Source organism: Passer montanus, unplaced genomic scaffold, assembly GCF_014805655.1.
Source record: "Passer montanus isolate IOZ18808 unplaced genomic scaffold, ASM1480565v1 scaffold69, whole genome shotgun sequence".
Lineage (NCBI taxonomy): Eukaryota > Metazoa > Chordata > Aves > Passeriformes > Passeridae > Passer > Passer montanus.
Window position 1 is genome coordinate 5,534,146 of NW_024372036.1, and position 15,016 is coordinate 5,549,161.

Consider the following 15,016-nt stretch of genomic DNA (forward strand, 5'->3'; position numbering starts at 1 on the left):
CATAACATGTTCTGCTCAGCAACACTCAGTTCAGTGAAACTGAAGGTTCTCTGATATATTAAAGGTAAAAAAAAATCTCATATTCCATAAATCTGTTAAGCACTGATTACACAAAGGGGAAAAAAAATATACCAAAGCAAGACTTTTTACTTAATGAGCACAACCAATCCCCATTGTTCTTCCAAACCAAAGAGAACTTCTCCCTATGTCCTTCACTTTGGATTAGTAATCCTTATCTAACAGGAGGAGAACTCCTTTTCTTTTGATCTGTGGACATGAGCACCAAACCAGCAATTACAGCAATTGCAGGTGTCCTCTCTGTCTTTAGAAAAGTAATTTTTGAATGCACATGTGGCGTCTCAGCATTCTCCTAGCAATGCTCTGGAAATGCTTTTGTCACTTCTGCTTCTCCCGTGGTGTAAGAAATTATGTGCTCTGCCCCAGTCTTTCCTGCTCAGGCTGTGATAGAAGCATAAAGCAGAATGTGCATCAAAGGGTTAAATACCACGTGGAGACCTTCAAGGCCCTGAAAATGTAATCTCTATTCTGATTGCAAAATCTGCAGAAGATATTTTATTTCAACAAGGCTCTCAGCTTCTCTTCATGGGTTAAGGAGAAATATTTTCATTTCCTATCTTCATTATCACTTTTTACATTCAGAATGCATGCAGACAAATCCAGTGTGAACTACAGACATTAAACTGGTGGGTGCCTGCCCTGGCAATAGTCTGTAAGTCTTTTTTTAAGGAGTCTTTTTGTAAGACTCCTTGAATCAGAGTCCTGCTGTGGTCTAACCAGTATCCTAGTTAGCTTTCATCCCCATCAGTCATGGCAAGTTATGGATTGCATTTCTCCTGCCTCAATTTAAAACTAGTCTGGCTTCCTACAGTTCCTTCATTTCTCTAACTTTCTCTCTTTTTCCTATGACTAATATTTGTTTTTCTGAGTTAAAATTTGGTTTCTACCCATGGCCCAGGACTAGTGTAAATAGTGACTCTAGTTCTGTAGCAAGTTGGTTTCCTGTTGCAACATCACCCACACTAAGGAAACCACATTTGCTCAGAGACAGACCCATTTTAACAACAGTTATTTTTAGGTTGTAGAAGATTATCAGTCATTAAGACAAAGGGCTCAGGTGAGTCCTTAAAAAATTAGGAGAGTAGGGAAAGCCTTCTGATATACTGAGATACTAGAGGCAGATGGGAGAAATACCATTTGCAGGTTGCTTTGCTTAGGGAATTAAATTGATTATTATTCCAAGATAGTTTGAAAGTTTTTTGTGTTTGAAAATGAAACGGTGCTCTGACAGGAAGGACTGAACAGACTAATGGGTGAAATTGTTGTGGGCTACAAGACAGGCTTTTCTACTTCAGGGAGGGCAGGGAGAATTACATCCCCCATCTTCAGTGCTCTTTGCCACTTCCCCTGCATGTTCTGAATATTGTGATTTATGGCTCTTATCACAGGAGAAATTAATGCCCTGGCCAGGTTGATCCCTGCCTGCTGCTCTGCTGTGAGCACAGATGGACACCCCCAGTGCCTGTGTGTGTGCACAGGGGCTCCTGTCACCTCTGTCCCTTCGGGCAGCCAGGCTGGATGCAGCTCAGAGCACGGCAAGAGTCTGAGTCCTCCCAGGTAAAACACCCAGAGCTGACAAACACCTGCCCTGTCCTTCACTTGTCCCTTCTCACCCCTCTCCAAGATGTGGGGATACAATCTGCCAGCACAGTGAAGGCCTGGACACAATTTCCTCAAGCAATGTAATGTTACAAACAAGGAGGTGATATGATACAAACCTGAGTTGGGAACCTCTTCACCAGGGAAACTTTGGGGTGAAAGGAAGGGACAGCTCCAGATAAGAGCCCAGACTCAGCATTCCCTGGGGAAGTCTTCATTGTTTTCCTGTCACATTTTAGACTCATAAATACCTCCTGTGCATAGAGATTTGTTGCTCTTTTCTGACTGGATTAACTGCAATTAAGAGAGACCTTTGCATGGAGAAAAGACTCTGACCAGCTATTCTGGCAGCAGACATTTTGCACTACAGAACTACGTGGTTTCTTTTTACCTGTTAGAAACAGATTAACCTACACTGCAGAAGGACACTGTTTGTACAGTATTAAAGGATTTATCCAGGGAAAGGTGCAGATTAATCAGCTTTTAAATACATATTTCACTGATTTTCAGCAGCTTTCCCACGTACACAAACCCATCCCTAGAAATGTTAGGGTTTTTATCTACATTCTAGCAAGTCAAAGGAACAGGAATTGGTTTTAGTTTTCATTCCTTGTTTTATACCAGAAAATGTTCTGTTTTTTTCTAAATGTTTTTATCTCTTGATGTACTGGTATTTTATGTACTGTACCTCTGGGTAGGACTCTACAAGATGCTAAAGAGAAGGAGGATTTTTTTATGTCCATCTTTGTAAGAAAACATATTACACATTTATGAAAAAAAAAATCATCAAAAAGACCGCTCTATATTTCTCTCTGCTCCAGAGCAGCCTTAACACACACTACTGATAAGAGCAGTTCATATGCTTGTGCAGGGAACAGGTTTCCAAAGTCCTGTTCCAGAGAGCCCTGATTAGATAACACATAACAGAGAGAAACCACCTAGAGGACTTTGTTTTCATTTGCAGCTCATTAGAAGCAGCCCCGAGCTAACCTAAACCTCCTGCCTGGGAGATACTGGATCAGGATAAACAGGCACAGACAAAATAGCACTGTTTACACTTGATACAGCTGTACCCTGAGTTCCCACACAATCAAAAAATAATCAGCCACCAAAGGAAGAGGCACTGTCTTCAAAAGCCTCAAAATCCATGCACTCAAATTGCTGCAGTCCAGTACTGGTGGACTTGCTCTATAAAGCTGGCCAAGAAAAGCACCCTTAGTCTATGCAGGTGACTTTGCCACCCTACAGTTTCAGGCAGGAAATTAGACCAAACTCTTCTCCTGCTGCAGAGGACGAGGCAGGCAGGCTTTAACCAGTTCCACCTAGATGAATCTTAGGGCTCTCTTAAGCCAAATTAGAGGGGGGAAGGAAGAGTGTCCATGTGTATCTAATATAATTTCTAAATTCATTTAGTTAAACCAGTATGTGTTATGTGAGCATGGCTTATTTTCAGAAAGCTAATTCTTAATTAAAATGAGAAATAGAGTGGTGTCATCTATTACAAAGGAGACATGGGCTGAAACTACTGCTGAATTGCAGGATGCCCTTCCAAAAATACCAGAATGCAAGGATTAGGTACAAGAGAGTTAATAAGGTGTTGAATTCTGAAGGCTGCTTAAAATTAGCTGTGAGTGTGCTTTTGCTTGTCCTAAATGCATTGCAGAAAGACAGATTTTTTTTCTTTTTTCTCAGTCTTCCTTTGAGCTGTCATACTCTGGGAAGTCTGGGTCTGTAGGCACTAGAGGGAGAGATATTGCTCTGTTGTTGCTCTTCTTTCCAATCTTGCTCTCAGGCCTGAAGGAATCAGTTCTAGTAAGTGACGTTCTGAGGTGAAGTGCAGTCATTTCCCCACACAATTTATTTTGTTTGCACTACAGTGCCATTGGGCAGTGCTGTGCTTTCTGGTGAAGGTGTATTTTCACAAAAAGTACCCACTTTCAGGATCAAACCATCTCCTATAAACCAACCAACCAAAAGATAGGAGGATAGAAGGGGCTACAGCCCTCCTGGCTGAACCCCAACTGAAAATTAAACATTGCTAGGATTTGCTGAGATTGTACTGTGTCTTCTGCATTCTACAGCTGTGCAGAAAGGTAACAATTTTTAGCATTTTGCACAGTGCTGCAACTAGCCACAGACTATTAATTACTTCTGTAATCAGTAGGGTAGGGAATCTTCCATGCTTAACTGGAAGCAGCATGAATTGTGGGCTACATGCAGCTCTCAGGATGTGGTCTGTGCTCCACAAAAATCTCTAAACAACTCTCAGCCAGGTGCTGCCTGGCCCCACGCAAAGGATTTCCTGTCCCTCTGCCACAACAGGCTGTATTTGGTTAGGTGTAAAAAGTAGGTGCTTCCAAGTGAACTACAATCCTTGAAGAGAGGCAATTCCACCCTCAACCTACAATTCCTGATCCTCCAAAACTGGCACCAGCCAAAATTGCTGCCTGCATGGAAGCCCCTATAGCATCTGAGAGCAACCTGCACCTCTTGCCCATTAGCAAAATACCTTATCATCTACTAGAAGACCAGAATTCCTGCACTGCAACAGTTATGGGTTTGCCTTTTTACAGTACTCTTCAATTTTAAGGGACAGTGAATAGTTGCTGGAGTTCACTAAGTCAACCAAGTTTGCAGTCACAGTTAAACACACAATCAGCTCTTCAGTCTGGAGCCAAACCTGTCCTGGCATTCCCCATTGTCAGAGCTGGCATCTTGGAGCTTTGTGACACAGGCAGTGCTTAGATAAGATTCTAACTGCTACAAAAAAATGCTGGTTCATCCCTTCTGGGGAAAAAAATGTCCCAATCTAGAAGCTGTGCAAGAGGAAAGTTTCTTGGACAGCATCTTAGCCCAGAATCTTCCTTCACATCCAAAGTCTGAGCGGAGGATGGCAGCTCAGACACAATTCTGCATGTCCTTACTTCTGAGAGAGAGGGTCAGCATCTAAACCTCATCTGAGCACAGCTGAGATCTACAAAGAATTTGCAATTAAGTGTGTTCTGGTACCCACCTTTGTCTTTAGAGGAGCGTGAGAGTTTGCTCTGTCTGAATGCATTAGGCAGCAGCAGTCCAACACAATCGAGCTGTCTACTTCTAAGGTCAGGACAGAATTCCTCACAGCTGCAGGCCTTCTCCCACTGGGTATGACTAATCACATCTACTTCCCTGACATTCTCTCCATCTCTTTTAGGTGTTTGCACAGATAAATTCTTTCTGCCCCAAAGTGCTTTCATGTTGAAATAAGGGCTCACTTTGTATTTTTTCAGCACACATGTATCTTTTTCAAATACTGAGAAGCACCCAGGGATGGTTAGACGGGGAGAAATCACAGGGTTTGGAAGGTATTGTCAAATTGTTCAAGTCCATGACTGAACAGTGCAATTCATCACTTTACCCCCTTGTGCCAGATTGCCAGATCAGGGGCTCTTTCTCCTTTGTTAGCTTTTCAAAGATGTGGGGCTCAGAAAGGATGTCACTGTTTTGCTCCCATTTCAGAATTACTTGTGAACAAAGCATTTTTTTATGCAGAGAAAAAAATGCATCTTGTATGGTTAAAATAGTAAATTGAGTTGTAATTAACTTAATCACAATAATAATGAAAATATAGTCTTTTGAGGATAGCAAGGTCTTTAGCTGGCTTTAATTCCAGTCTGACAGAAATAAATCAATTTAAAATTTACACTGGATATCAACATTGTTAGTAAAGAAGCCCCAAAAGAAGCTAAGAGTAATACAGCTATGTTCAGTATTAAAAAAAATAATCCATTTTGCTTTATAATAAGAAAGGGGACTTTTGTAAATTCAAGTAAAATCAAAGATTCCATTTTATGACTTGGAGAATGTTGCTTTTCTTAAGTTGTTCACAACACATAATTAGAACTGGGGTGTACTTTACTACACTCCACACAAGACATTCTCTGTCTCACTAACCAGAGTGACTGATGGAGAACTCTCAATCTGTTACCATAGGTCTCCTATCATTCAAAAAAATAGTTTCAAACTTAATTCCACAGACAAAGCAGATCAAAAAATAGACTTAAAATTATAATTTTAAAGCTTTTAAGTTTGAGCTTTTTCTTTTTTTAGTTGCTTCCATTTGTGACTCTTTTACTAAACAGAAAAAAAGCAGAGCACGTGCAGTAACCAGCCACAAACCCTCTTCCTTTAACACACACAATTTTGCAAAGAATGCTTTATTTTTGGTGCAGTAAGCCCTGTACAAATCACAAAACAGTGATTTGTGGCTTGAAGTACTGGACTGTCAACAAATTAATTAATTTTACCAGTACTTTTAATTTTAAAAAATAATAGCTAATAAAGATACAGGACATAAAAGCATTTGTGATTAAAAGGTCATGTATTTTACTACTGGACTCTCAGCATAACATTATAGAAGAAGACTTACATTCATGCAAGTGTTATAATGGAAAATTCTAATATTTTTTCAGTATTGGTACGTGTTTGATCTAATAGTGACACGTGAAATCTCATTAGAATTTAAACATATATCTTAACTTTTATTGAATTGTAAGCTCTGTAAGTTTATAATATGTAGCACTGCAATTACTGATACTATATGTGGGAGCTCTCCCACACTCTATCTGATTCTCTCATGTCTTCTGAAAAGAATGAAAGATATGAAACTCTTATTACTCATCATTTATACGGGCATTTGGATATAACATTGCTGAACGTCGCAACACTGTATGAATTAAATGATTAACCAGAAATCTTTGCACTATATTTGCATGGTATTATTTTTTATTATTTAAAAAAAACCTTAAATGTCAAGTCCAGGAGGTGCCTGTGTGATTAAACATTTCTCTGATTTAAAAGCCTGACAGAGAAATGGACTGCCCACGCTCTGAGCCACACAAACACGATACGGTCTGGGCTCCCTCGCACTGAACATTCACCCCAGGGCTCCAAGAGCAGTAAATGTTTAACTTCCCTGGAAACAGAAAGTCACCTGCTGTCCTTCCCATTAGCTCTATAACCCTGTTAGCTCCACAGTTAATAGCAACAGGATCTGATCAACCAACAAATCCCTACCTGGAGTCAGGCTTCTGGGCTCCTCAATAGGGCTTTTTACATACAGAGGGGTGCAGTGACTAGAAACGTTGAATCACAGAATAAGCTGAGTTGGAAGAGACCCGTCAGGATCATCAATTCCAACTCCTGGCCCAGCTCAGGACACCCCAGTCACACATGTGCCTGAGAGCATTGTCCAAACACTTCCTGAGCTCTGTCAGGTTTGGTGCTGTGACCACTCCTCGGGGAGCCTGTTCCAGTGCCCAAACACCCTCTGGGGAAGAACCTTTTTCTAATAGCCAGCCTTAACTTCCCCTGACACAACTGCAGGCCATTTCCTTGGGTCCTGTCACCGATCATGAGAGAAAAGAGATCTGTATCTGCATCTCCTGTTCCCCTCACGAGGAAGCTGCAACTGCAGTGAGGTCTCCCCTCAGTCTCCTCTTCTCCTGAACAGACCAAGTGCCCTCAGCTGCTCCTCACACAGCTTCCCCTCCAGACCCCTCACCATCCTCATGTCACACAGTGGGGCACACACAGCAGGAGGTGACCAGGCTGATCCAGACTGCCATCACCCCCATCCCCTGTGTCCCTACCACATCCTCCTGCCAGGCAATCCCTTCCTTCCCCTGTGGCTCTCAGGCCGTGTCCGTGCTCCATGGCAAGAGGAGCCAGGCAGAGCTGCTCATCAAGATGGCTGCTTTACCGTGAGGGTGTGAGGCCCTGGCACACAGACGTTGTGGATGCCCCATCCCAGGAAGTGTTCAAAACCAGGCTGGATGGAGTTCTGAACCACATGTTCTAGTGAAAGGTGTTCCTGTCTGTGGCAGGGGGACTGGAACAAGATGATCTTTAATGTCCCTTGCAACCCAAGCCATTCTATGACTGTGTGTCCTGCCCATCAGGTCACTCAGCAGGACCAGTGCCACTCTGAGTGTCTGTGTCAGCGGCTGTCTGTCTGCAGGAAAGCCTGAGGTCACAGACAATGCTTGTGTGAGACTTACCAGGCCCGTTCTCTTCCCATTGCTAGGAGAAAATTTGTCACCAGGGTTAAATGGCAGAAGTTGGAACCTGCTGAGTGAAGAGAATAAACACAAATGAAAATACAGTAGCTTTTGCAAGGAGCCCTCTCTACCCCAGAAGTTTTGCTACTCTTTCCAGCAACCTCACTGGCCCAGCTTTCTCCCTCATGTAGTTTTGCTTTTTCCACCCCAACAGATTTCTGGAACCTACTTCCAGTTCCATCAAGCTGAAGTTTTGAGTTTAGGCTCAGTGCTCATCCTTCCTCAAAGTACTTGTGACAAAGAATGGTAGCACTGCCAACCTCAGAAAGGCAACAAGAAACAGGAAACTTAAATATTTATTTTTCACTACTATTATAAATTGTTTTTGAGCTCCTAACGCTCATCTCCATCAGTTAAAACAACTGATCTTGCCAAGACTCCCAACAGCACAGTTTTGCTGTGGGTGCAAAACTGTAAGCCTTGACCCTCTGAAATTTCTCTGTGGCTGCTCCTCCTTTCTTTGAAAACAGTATCAAGAGCTTCTCTCCTATGCAGCCATGAGAGGAGAGCTCAGCACCATCTGTGCCACAGCACTGCTTAACTTCTCTCTGAGAGGAGTGGAGCAAGGCAGACACACTGAGGTCATCCAGCCCCACAAACAACGCTGAAAACTTCACCAAGACCAGAGATGTTCTGAGGAAGAATTCTAACAGCAGCAAAATTAACTGCATTAGAATTTCCCACCTGCTTTTTCATCAACCAAGTCTGAGCTTGTGCCACTGAAATCAATGGGAACTTTATTACAAACTAAATTGGAAGAGAAGAGATGGAAATAAGGAGGGAAAACAGTTAAAAACCCTGTATTTCTAAGTTACAGTTCTTATGAAAAGCCTAATCAGATTCCTGTGCATGTAAGTCAGTATTTTCTTCATTAGTGCAGCTAGTTGGCCATAAAATGAGTACACTGCATTTATTAATGCATTTAGAGTGAAAAAAATCATACATTTGAAAAAAAAACTTTGAAATGGGCAGAGAAGAACTTAAAATACATTAAGCCAATAACTTATATCACAATATGGTCCAGAGAGTATTTATGATTCTATCTTTATAGATCCTTTAGAAATTAATTTATATAAACAGAACAAATATTTCTTTCATCTGTATTGAAAAAAAACCCTCTCAACCAATCTAAAAAAAGAAAAAACCCCAAAAGTTAGGCACAAACAATTTTTAGTGATTTTAGGAGTAAAAAATTCCCAGCCAACAATCATCATCCAGCCCCAGCTCAAAGGTTCATCTTACTGTGACTGAAGCAGCCCACAAACCTTGCATGGCTCACAGCTGCAGCAGTACTGCCCTTCCTGCCTGGATGGGTTATTGTGTTGTTATTATTATTAAACTGGTTACACACTTCTCAGGCTAAAAAAAATGTTTAATATTTAACTTTACTGGAAAGAAATATATGTGTAAGAGGAGAGGTTTTTTAAAGTCTGCACTTCGCACAAAACAAATAGGACCTCTCCTTCTTTTTATTAAACTTAAGAGGAGTTTGGGTATTTATTATGTTTATTTCAGGGATTTCTTTGTAATCATAAGGCAAGAATTTATGATTTAACACTTGACTGAATCGTGACACAAAACACCCAGAATTTATAGTTTCCTTACACAGTCTCCTTGGGTAACCAGTACACAACACATCAATCTTCAGCTGTTTACAGACCTTCCCTCTCCCTCCCTTCAGAGATGTCAGTTGGTCTGTAAGGCAGAAATATGAAAAAAATCCCAACACTTTGTGTTTATCACCAAATCCCACTGGATGCTCTGCTGCTCATGGCTCCCTTTTCTCTCTTTAACAATGACCTCAAAGTACGATGTTCCACTAGTCCTTCTTGTCTGGATAACCCTCACAAATGTCCTGCACCTCCTGGGTCATCAGGAAGGGGGTGGCCAGCCTGGTGTCCAGCAGATCCCACTGGTCCTTGTCAGCCCCAAGAGCTGCATTAAAGGCACTTTTGGGGCACCAAGTCTATAATCTGGCTCTCCTTCACCCTGGGTTTCAGTAACATCAGCAGATACTGGGGCAGAGAGGTGACCTGAAATAAATGGGCAGGAGATCTTTCTCCTTTTTAATGCCTTTATTAAGAAGAATCAGCTCAGGTGGGGAGAAATCGACGGGTCGCGCTCACGCCGCCGCTGCTCCCAGGCGTGGCACAGAGGAGGAGGATGATGCAGCTTTGTCCCCTGGTCTGCAGGCAGAGCTGGGGATTCCGTCCTCACGGGAGATTAGGAGATTCCTGCTTTTTTATCTAACACACTGGGGTGTCTCTAAAAAAAAGATAGCTTTGTATTCATAACATGACCCTGCCCCTCTGCTGAGCCCTGTGAGGATCACCTGGAGTGCTGTGTCCAGGTGGCTCCTCAGGACAGGACAGACATGGAGCTCATGGAGCAGATCCAGGGGAGGGTGACAAAGGGGATGGAGGGACTGGAGCATCTCACTGAGCACAGGCTGAGGGAGCTGGGCCTGTCCAGCCTCGAGAAGAGAAGGCAGAGAGGGGCCCCCATCCCTGTGTGTCAGTGCCTGCAGGGAGGGGCAGGGATGGACCCGGCTCTGCTCCGTGGGCAGTGGGACAGGAGGAACAGGCAGATTGATGCACACAAGTTCCACCTGAACACGAGGAAGAATTCCTTCACTGTGCAGTGACCGAGCACTGAGACAGACTGCCCAGAGAAGGCCTGGAGTCTCCCTTACTGGATCTATTCCAGAACCATCTGGACACAATCCTGGGCCATGTGCTCTGGGATGGCCCCGTTTGACCAGGGAGGTGGGACCAGGTGGCGCAGTGTGTCCCTCCCAGCCTGACCCATCCCGGGACGCAGCGGTCCCGTGGCACAGCAGCAGCGCTATCCCCGCGTTCCCTGTGTGTCCCCGTGTCCCGTGGGTGTCCCCGTGTCCCGCCCCTGTCTCCGCTCCCGCCGCCCCCGCCCCGCCCGCGCTTCCCGGAAAGGTTCCCCGTTCGCTTCCGGTTCCGTGCCCCATCATGGCGGCGGCCCCTGCGCCCGGCGGGCTCTGAGCGCTGCGGAGCCGCCCCGCTCCCGCCGCCCCTTCCCCGCTCCGTCCGTGCGGGGCGAGCCGGGCCTCGCCGGGAGCCGTTCCCGGGCTGCCGCGCGGCTCCTGCCCGGGGCCGAGGCGCCGCCGCCGCCATGGCGCCGGTGCAGCTGGAGAGCGCCCAGCTGGTGCCGGCCGGCCCCGCGTCAGCCCCGGCCCCGCCGGCCCCCGGCGCCGTGACAGCCGCCGCCAGCCCCGGCTACCGCCTCAGCACCCTCATCGAGTTCCTCCTGCACCGCACCTACGCCGAGCTCACCGTGCTGGCCGACCTGTGAGTGCCGCGGATGTCTCCGAGCCCGGCTGGCCGTGCCGCCTCGCAGCATCCCCCGAGGATGCGGAGGCCTGGCCGGGATCTGTCCCGGAGCTCATCCGGGGCTGGAGTGGGGGGAGGTGGTCGCGATTTGCCATTCATGAAATGGTTTGGTTTGGAAGGGATCATAAAGATCACCCAGTTCCAGCCCCCTGCCGTGTGCTGGGACGCCTTTCCCCATCCCACGCTGCCCAGAGCCCCATCCAGCCTGGCCCTAAACACTGCCAGGGATGGGCAGCCACAGCTTCTCTGGGCAGCCTGGGCCAGGGCCTCACCAGCCCAACAGAGAAGAATTTTTTCGTGATATCTAACCTAAACTTACTCTTTTTCCATTTGAACCCATTCCCCGTTGTCCTGTGCTCATAAATACCCTTGTCCATCCTTGCACCTGGGCAGATGCCTGTGCATGCTGGTTGGTCTCTGCATGTGTCCAGGGGCACAGGGAAGGCTGCTGAGTGATCTGTCATAAACAGAGAAAATTACTCTGAGAGCAGCTGCAGATTGGCTGCTTAAATGCTTAAGTTTGCCCCAAAGTTACAGCCAAAAAACCCCAGCTGGGGTGCTGGTACTAATATCAAAATGTGTGAAACTGGAATGTCTGAAACTGAGATATTTTCAGATGCTGCAACTCCTTGACTTACCTCTGTAGTTTTTAAAGTACCATTTGATTATTTTGGGGAAATAAGTTATTTACATTTATGTAATGATTTGCTGTGCTGGTGTTGTTGCGTTTGAAGTGGCAAAACAAAGGGATGTTTTTGGGCCAAGAAAAACTTTCCTGAAAGCATCTGGACTCTGAATAAACCTGTTTCCCTCTTACTTTGTTTAACCTTGGAGGTTCTTGTGGGGAAGATGTGTGTTTCAAGAAGTGACATACAGAACAAATGGGAAAAGATAGGTATAGCTCTTGTACAGTACCACGTCTGGTAAGGATGCAAACAGAAGTTTGCCTGATGTGAGTTAAAGAATGTTCAAACTCTGAAAAGCACAAGGAATTTTAGAGTTTTAGTTTGCTTTGAAAAAACTTCCAAAATATCAGTCAAGAAGTCCTTTCTGTCTCAGCAGCCTTCATCAAACTTTTCAGTTAATTTGAGTAGCTCCAGTTTTTTAGTGGCAGGTGACCCGTAGTGCTATTTTTTATATACTTTGTAGTTGTGTAAAAGTTCCTGTAACTGAAGGTGTCTAACAAAATTTCTAGCTGTTTGGAATGCAACAGAATAATATATAATACATCTTCTTTTTTCCCCCTCTTTCATACAGATTACCAAGAAAGACTGATATGGAAAGGTGAGTTATGATAAGAGAATCTGTAATACCTGTTAAAATATAGAATTGTTTAGGATGTTATTGTTAATAAACTGTTGATTAAATAAAATAATTTTCACGTAATTTTAGATTTTATGAAGGAAAATAAGCTTTGTCTGTCTTGCTGTCCCTACATAGTTTCGAGATTTTTCTCAGCATCCTGACAATATTGGTGTTTGTTGGTGCTTGGGTTTCTAGTTTTTTGGGCTTTTTTGTTGCTGTTATAGTAGGTGAATTGTTAAGGATGTTTTTGTCTTCATGAATCTTGAAGCAATGTAAAAGTAAAAGCAATATTGTTTGTTGGTGCTTGGGTTTCTAGTTTTTTGGGCTTTTTTGTTGCTGTTATAGTAGGTGAATTGTTAAGGATGTTTTTGTCTTCATGAATCTTGAAGCAATGAATTGACAGTAAAGCTGATGTGAAAGGGAACTGGAGAATTTAAATAGATTCTAGTCAGTGTAATAAGGAAATGTTTTGTTCAGAAGAAACAGTTCAACAATGACAACAAGGTAAAAACCTCTTTTCTGCATTTTTCCATGTTACCTGGTCTTTCTTACCATGAGCACTGTTTTCTGCTCCTCTTGTATGTGATTTTGAAGTATGAAAATTATTAGAGAGCAAATGTAAGAGACCAGAACAGCATCCTGCTGAGATGAAAAAAATCCATTTACTTTTCTGTTTCTCTTAATAAATGTTATGAAACTTATCAGAATATTAGTCCCTTTATTTCACATGTTAATTGACTTGAATTTCTTTAGAGAGGTATAGGAGCTATGATATTTCTAAGAATCTTAATAAAGAATTCTGTGTACCAGGGTAATCATTATCTAGACCTTCCAAAACTCTTATAACGTGTGGAATTAATCCTGTTTTCATGGAATCATAACCTGGAATGATTACTTGTACCTATTTTCCTTCTGCATAGTATTTTATTAAGAGAAACAGTGTGGGTTTTGATTTGGTTTAGTTTGGGTTTTTGATTATCACAGTATTTACTGAAGAAATTACTTCTGACCTGGGTCCAGAGCTCCCTTGTACTCATGGGCAGGCTTTTCCCATCTAGATATTTAGCATTTCTAGATAAAGATGGATTCTACTTTGTTGGGCAACGACAAAGGGTGTGGGGCAACAACTTAAATCATAATGGATTAGAGAAAAGAAAATAAGACAACCTTCAATGTACAAAAAATGTCCTACAACTGAAATTGTCTTGAAATTAAATGTTCACATGCTTGTTAGCTTTGACTTAGAGCTCCTCTTGGTGAAATGGATTTCCAGCTCTTGGAGGAGCTCATCTGTAGGAGTGTAACTTAATTATCCATATTTTCTCTAGTGTTGAGACTCTGATGGATTCTCTAGTTGGGCTTCAAGCTCTGTTTCTTGGAGCTGGTCACGTGGCACATATACTTTGGTGAAGATATGATGGTGTTATCCACTAATTAAGTTCACATAAAATATAAATTTTGTACTACAGTGCCTAATTAAAAGATGCTGGGATAAAAAAAACTGATGAGAAATTATGCATCATGGTATAATATAGTGCTTTTTTTTCAGGGACATTTATTAGTTATCAATTGTAGGAATAAATAACTCTTACATGAAAGGGGTTGGATTAAAAAAACATTAGTACTGTGGTGGAAAATTATTAGTGCTGAGTTGTGGGGGAAATCCAGGGGCTTCTTTCTTGGTAATGGAGACTGAGTTTTGCCCAGTATTGTTATTATCTTTTTCTGGTGACCTACTTCAGTCTTTGACCACATCACTGTGTTTGTTTTCCTCACATCTAACTAGTTTTTCACTGGTTTAGTTTGTAGCTGTTGTACCTTGGCCTTTTGCACTTCTGAAAAGTGCCTGGTTCCATCTTCCCTACAATACCCCTTTAGATACTTGAACATGATGTCAGTAGAATCTTGCTACAGCCTTTTCTTCCTAAGCAGGAGCAAATTCAGCTTCCCCAGCCCATCCTTGTACTCCACATATTTTCTGCAAATGCAAATCCATCTTGTGATCTCCCCTTGATCACACAGCAGTTCATGCTGTAGAAGGCAATTTGTTGATTGGGGTGGTTTGCCCTTGGCAAATTTCTGATGATTATTTCCAGGCTAATTTCATGCTTGGTATTTAGCAGGACATAGTCTGTAGAAAGATTTGTCCTATGAAATTTTTCTTAACTGAACTTAAGCCAAGTGACCTATAGGTCCCAAGATCCTCCTTTGCCCTCTAGAAGAAGGACATGATGTTTGCCTTTTTGCTGTTATCAAGACCTTTGATCACTGGAGGTTTTGAAAATGATAGAGAGCATCTTTACAGTGGCGTGGATCAGTTCCCTCAGAATCCTTGGATGCAATCCATCTACTCCAATGGACTTTTTTATGTCAAGCTTGCTTAAGTGGTCCTTAACTTGATTTAATTCTACTGTAGCTAATGCTTTACTCCCCAGACTCAGATATTAGTCTGAAGGATTTTAAACCTGAGATCCAAATTTAGCAGTGAAGACCAAGGGTAAAAAATTCACTGATCAACATGGTTGTTATAAAGAATTTTAATTTTTGTTTCTTGTTCTTCTTTCCTAAAGTTTC

The 15,016-nt window shown here is 43.0% G+C and overlaps 1 protein-coding gene across 1 annotated transcript in view; it reads left to right on the forward strand.

Annotated features, from left to right (window-relative positions):
* The first annotated feature begins 10,857 nt into the window (after window positions 1-10,857).
* Window positions 10,858-15,016, forward strand: part of MED14 (mediator complex subunit 14) — a 35,289-nt gene continuing 31,130 nt past the window's right edge. Inside the window, exons 1-2 of the mRNA XM_039729427.1 lie at window positions 10,858-11,095; window positions 12,395-12,421. Of these exons, the coding sequence (XP_039585361.1) occupies window positions 10,920-11,095; window positions 12,395-12,421 (203 nt within the window). The 5' untranslated portion in view covers window positions 10,858-10,919. The remainder of the gene's footprint in view (window positions 11,096-12,394; window positions 12,422-15,016) is intronic.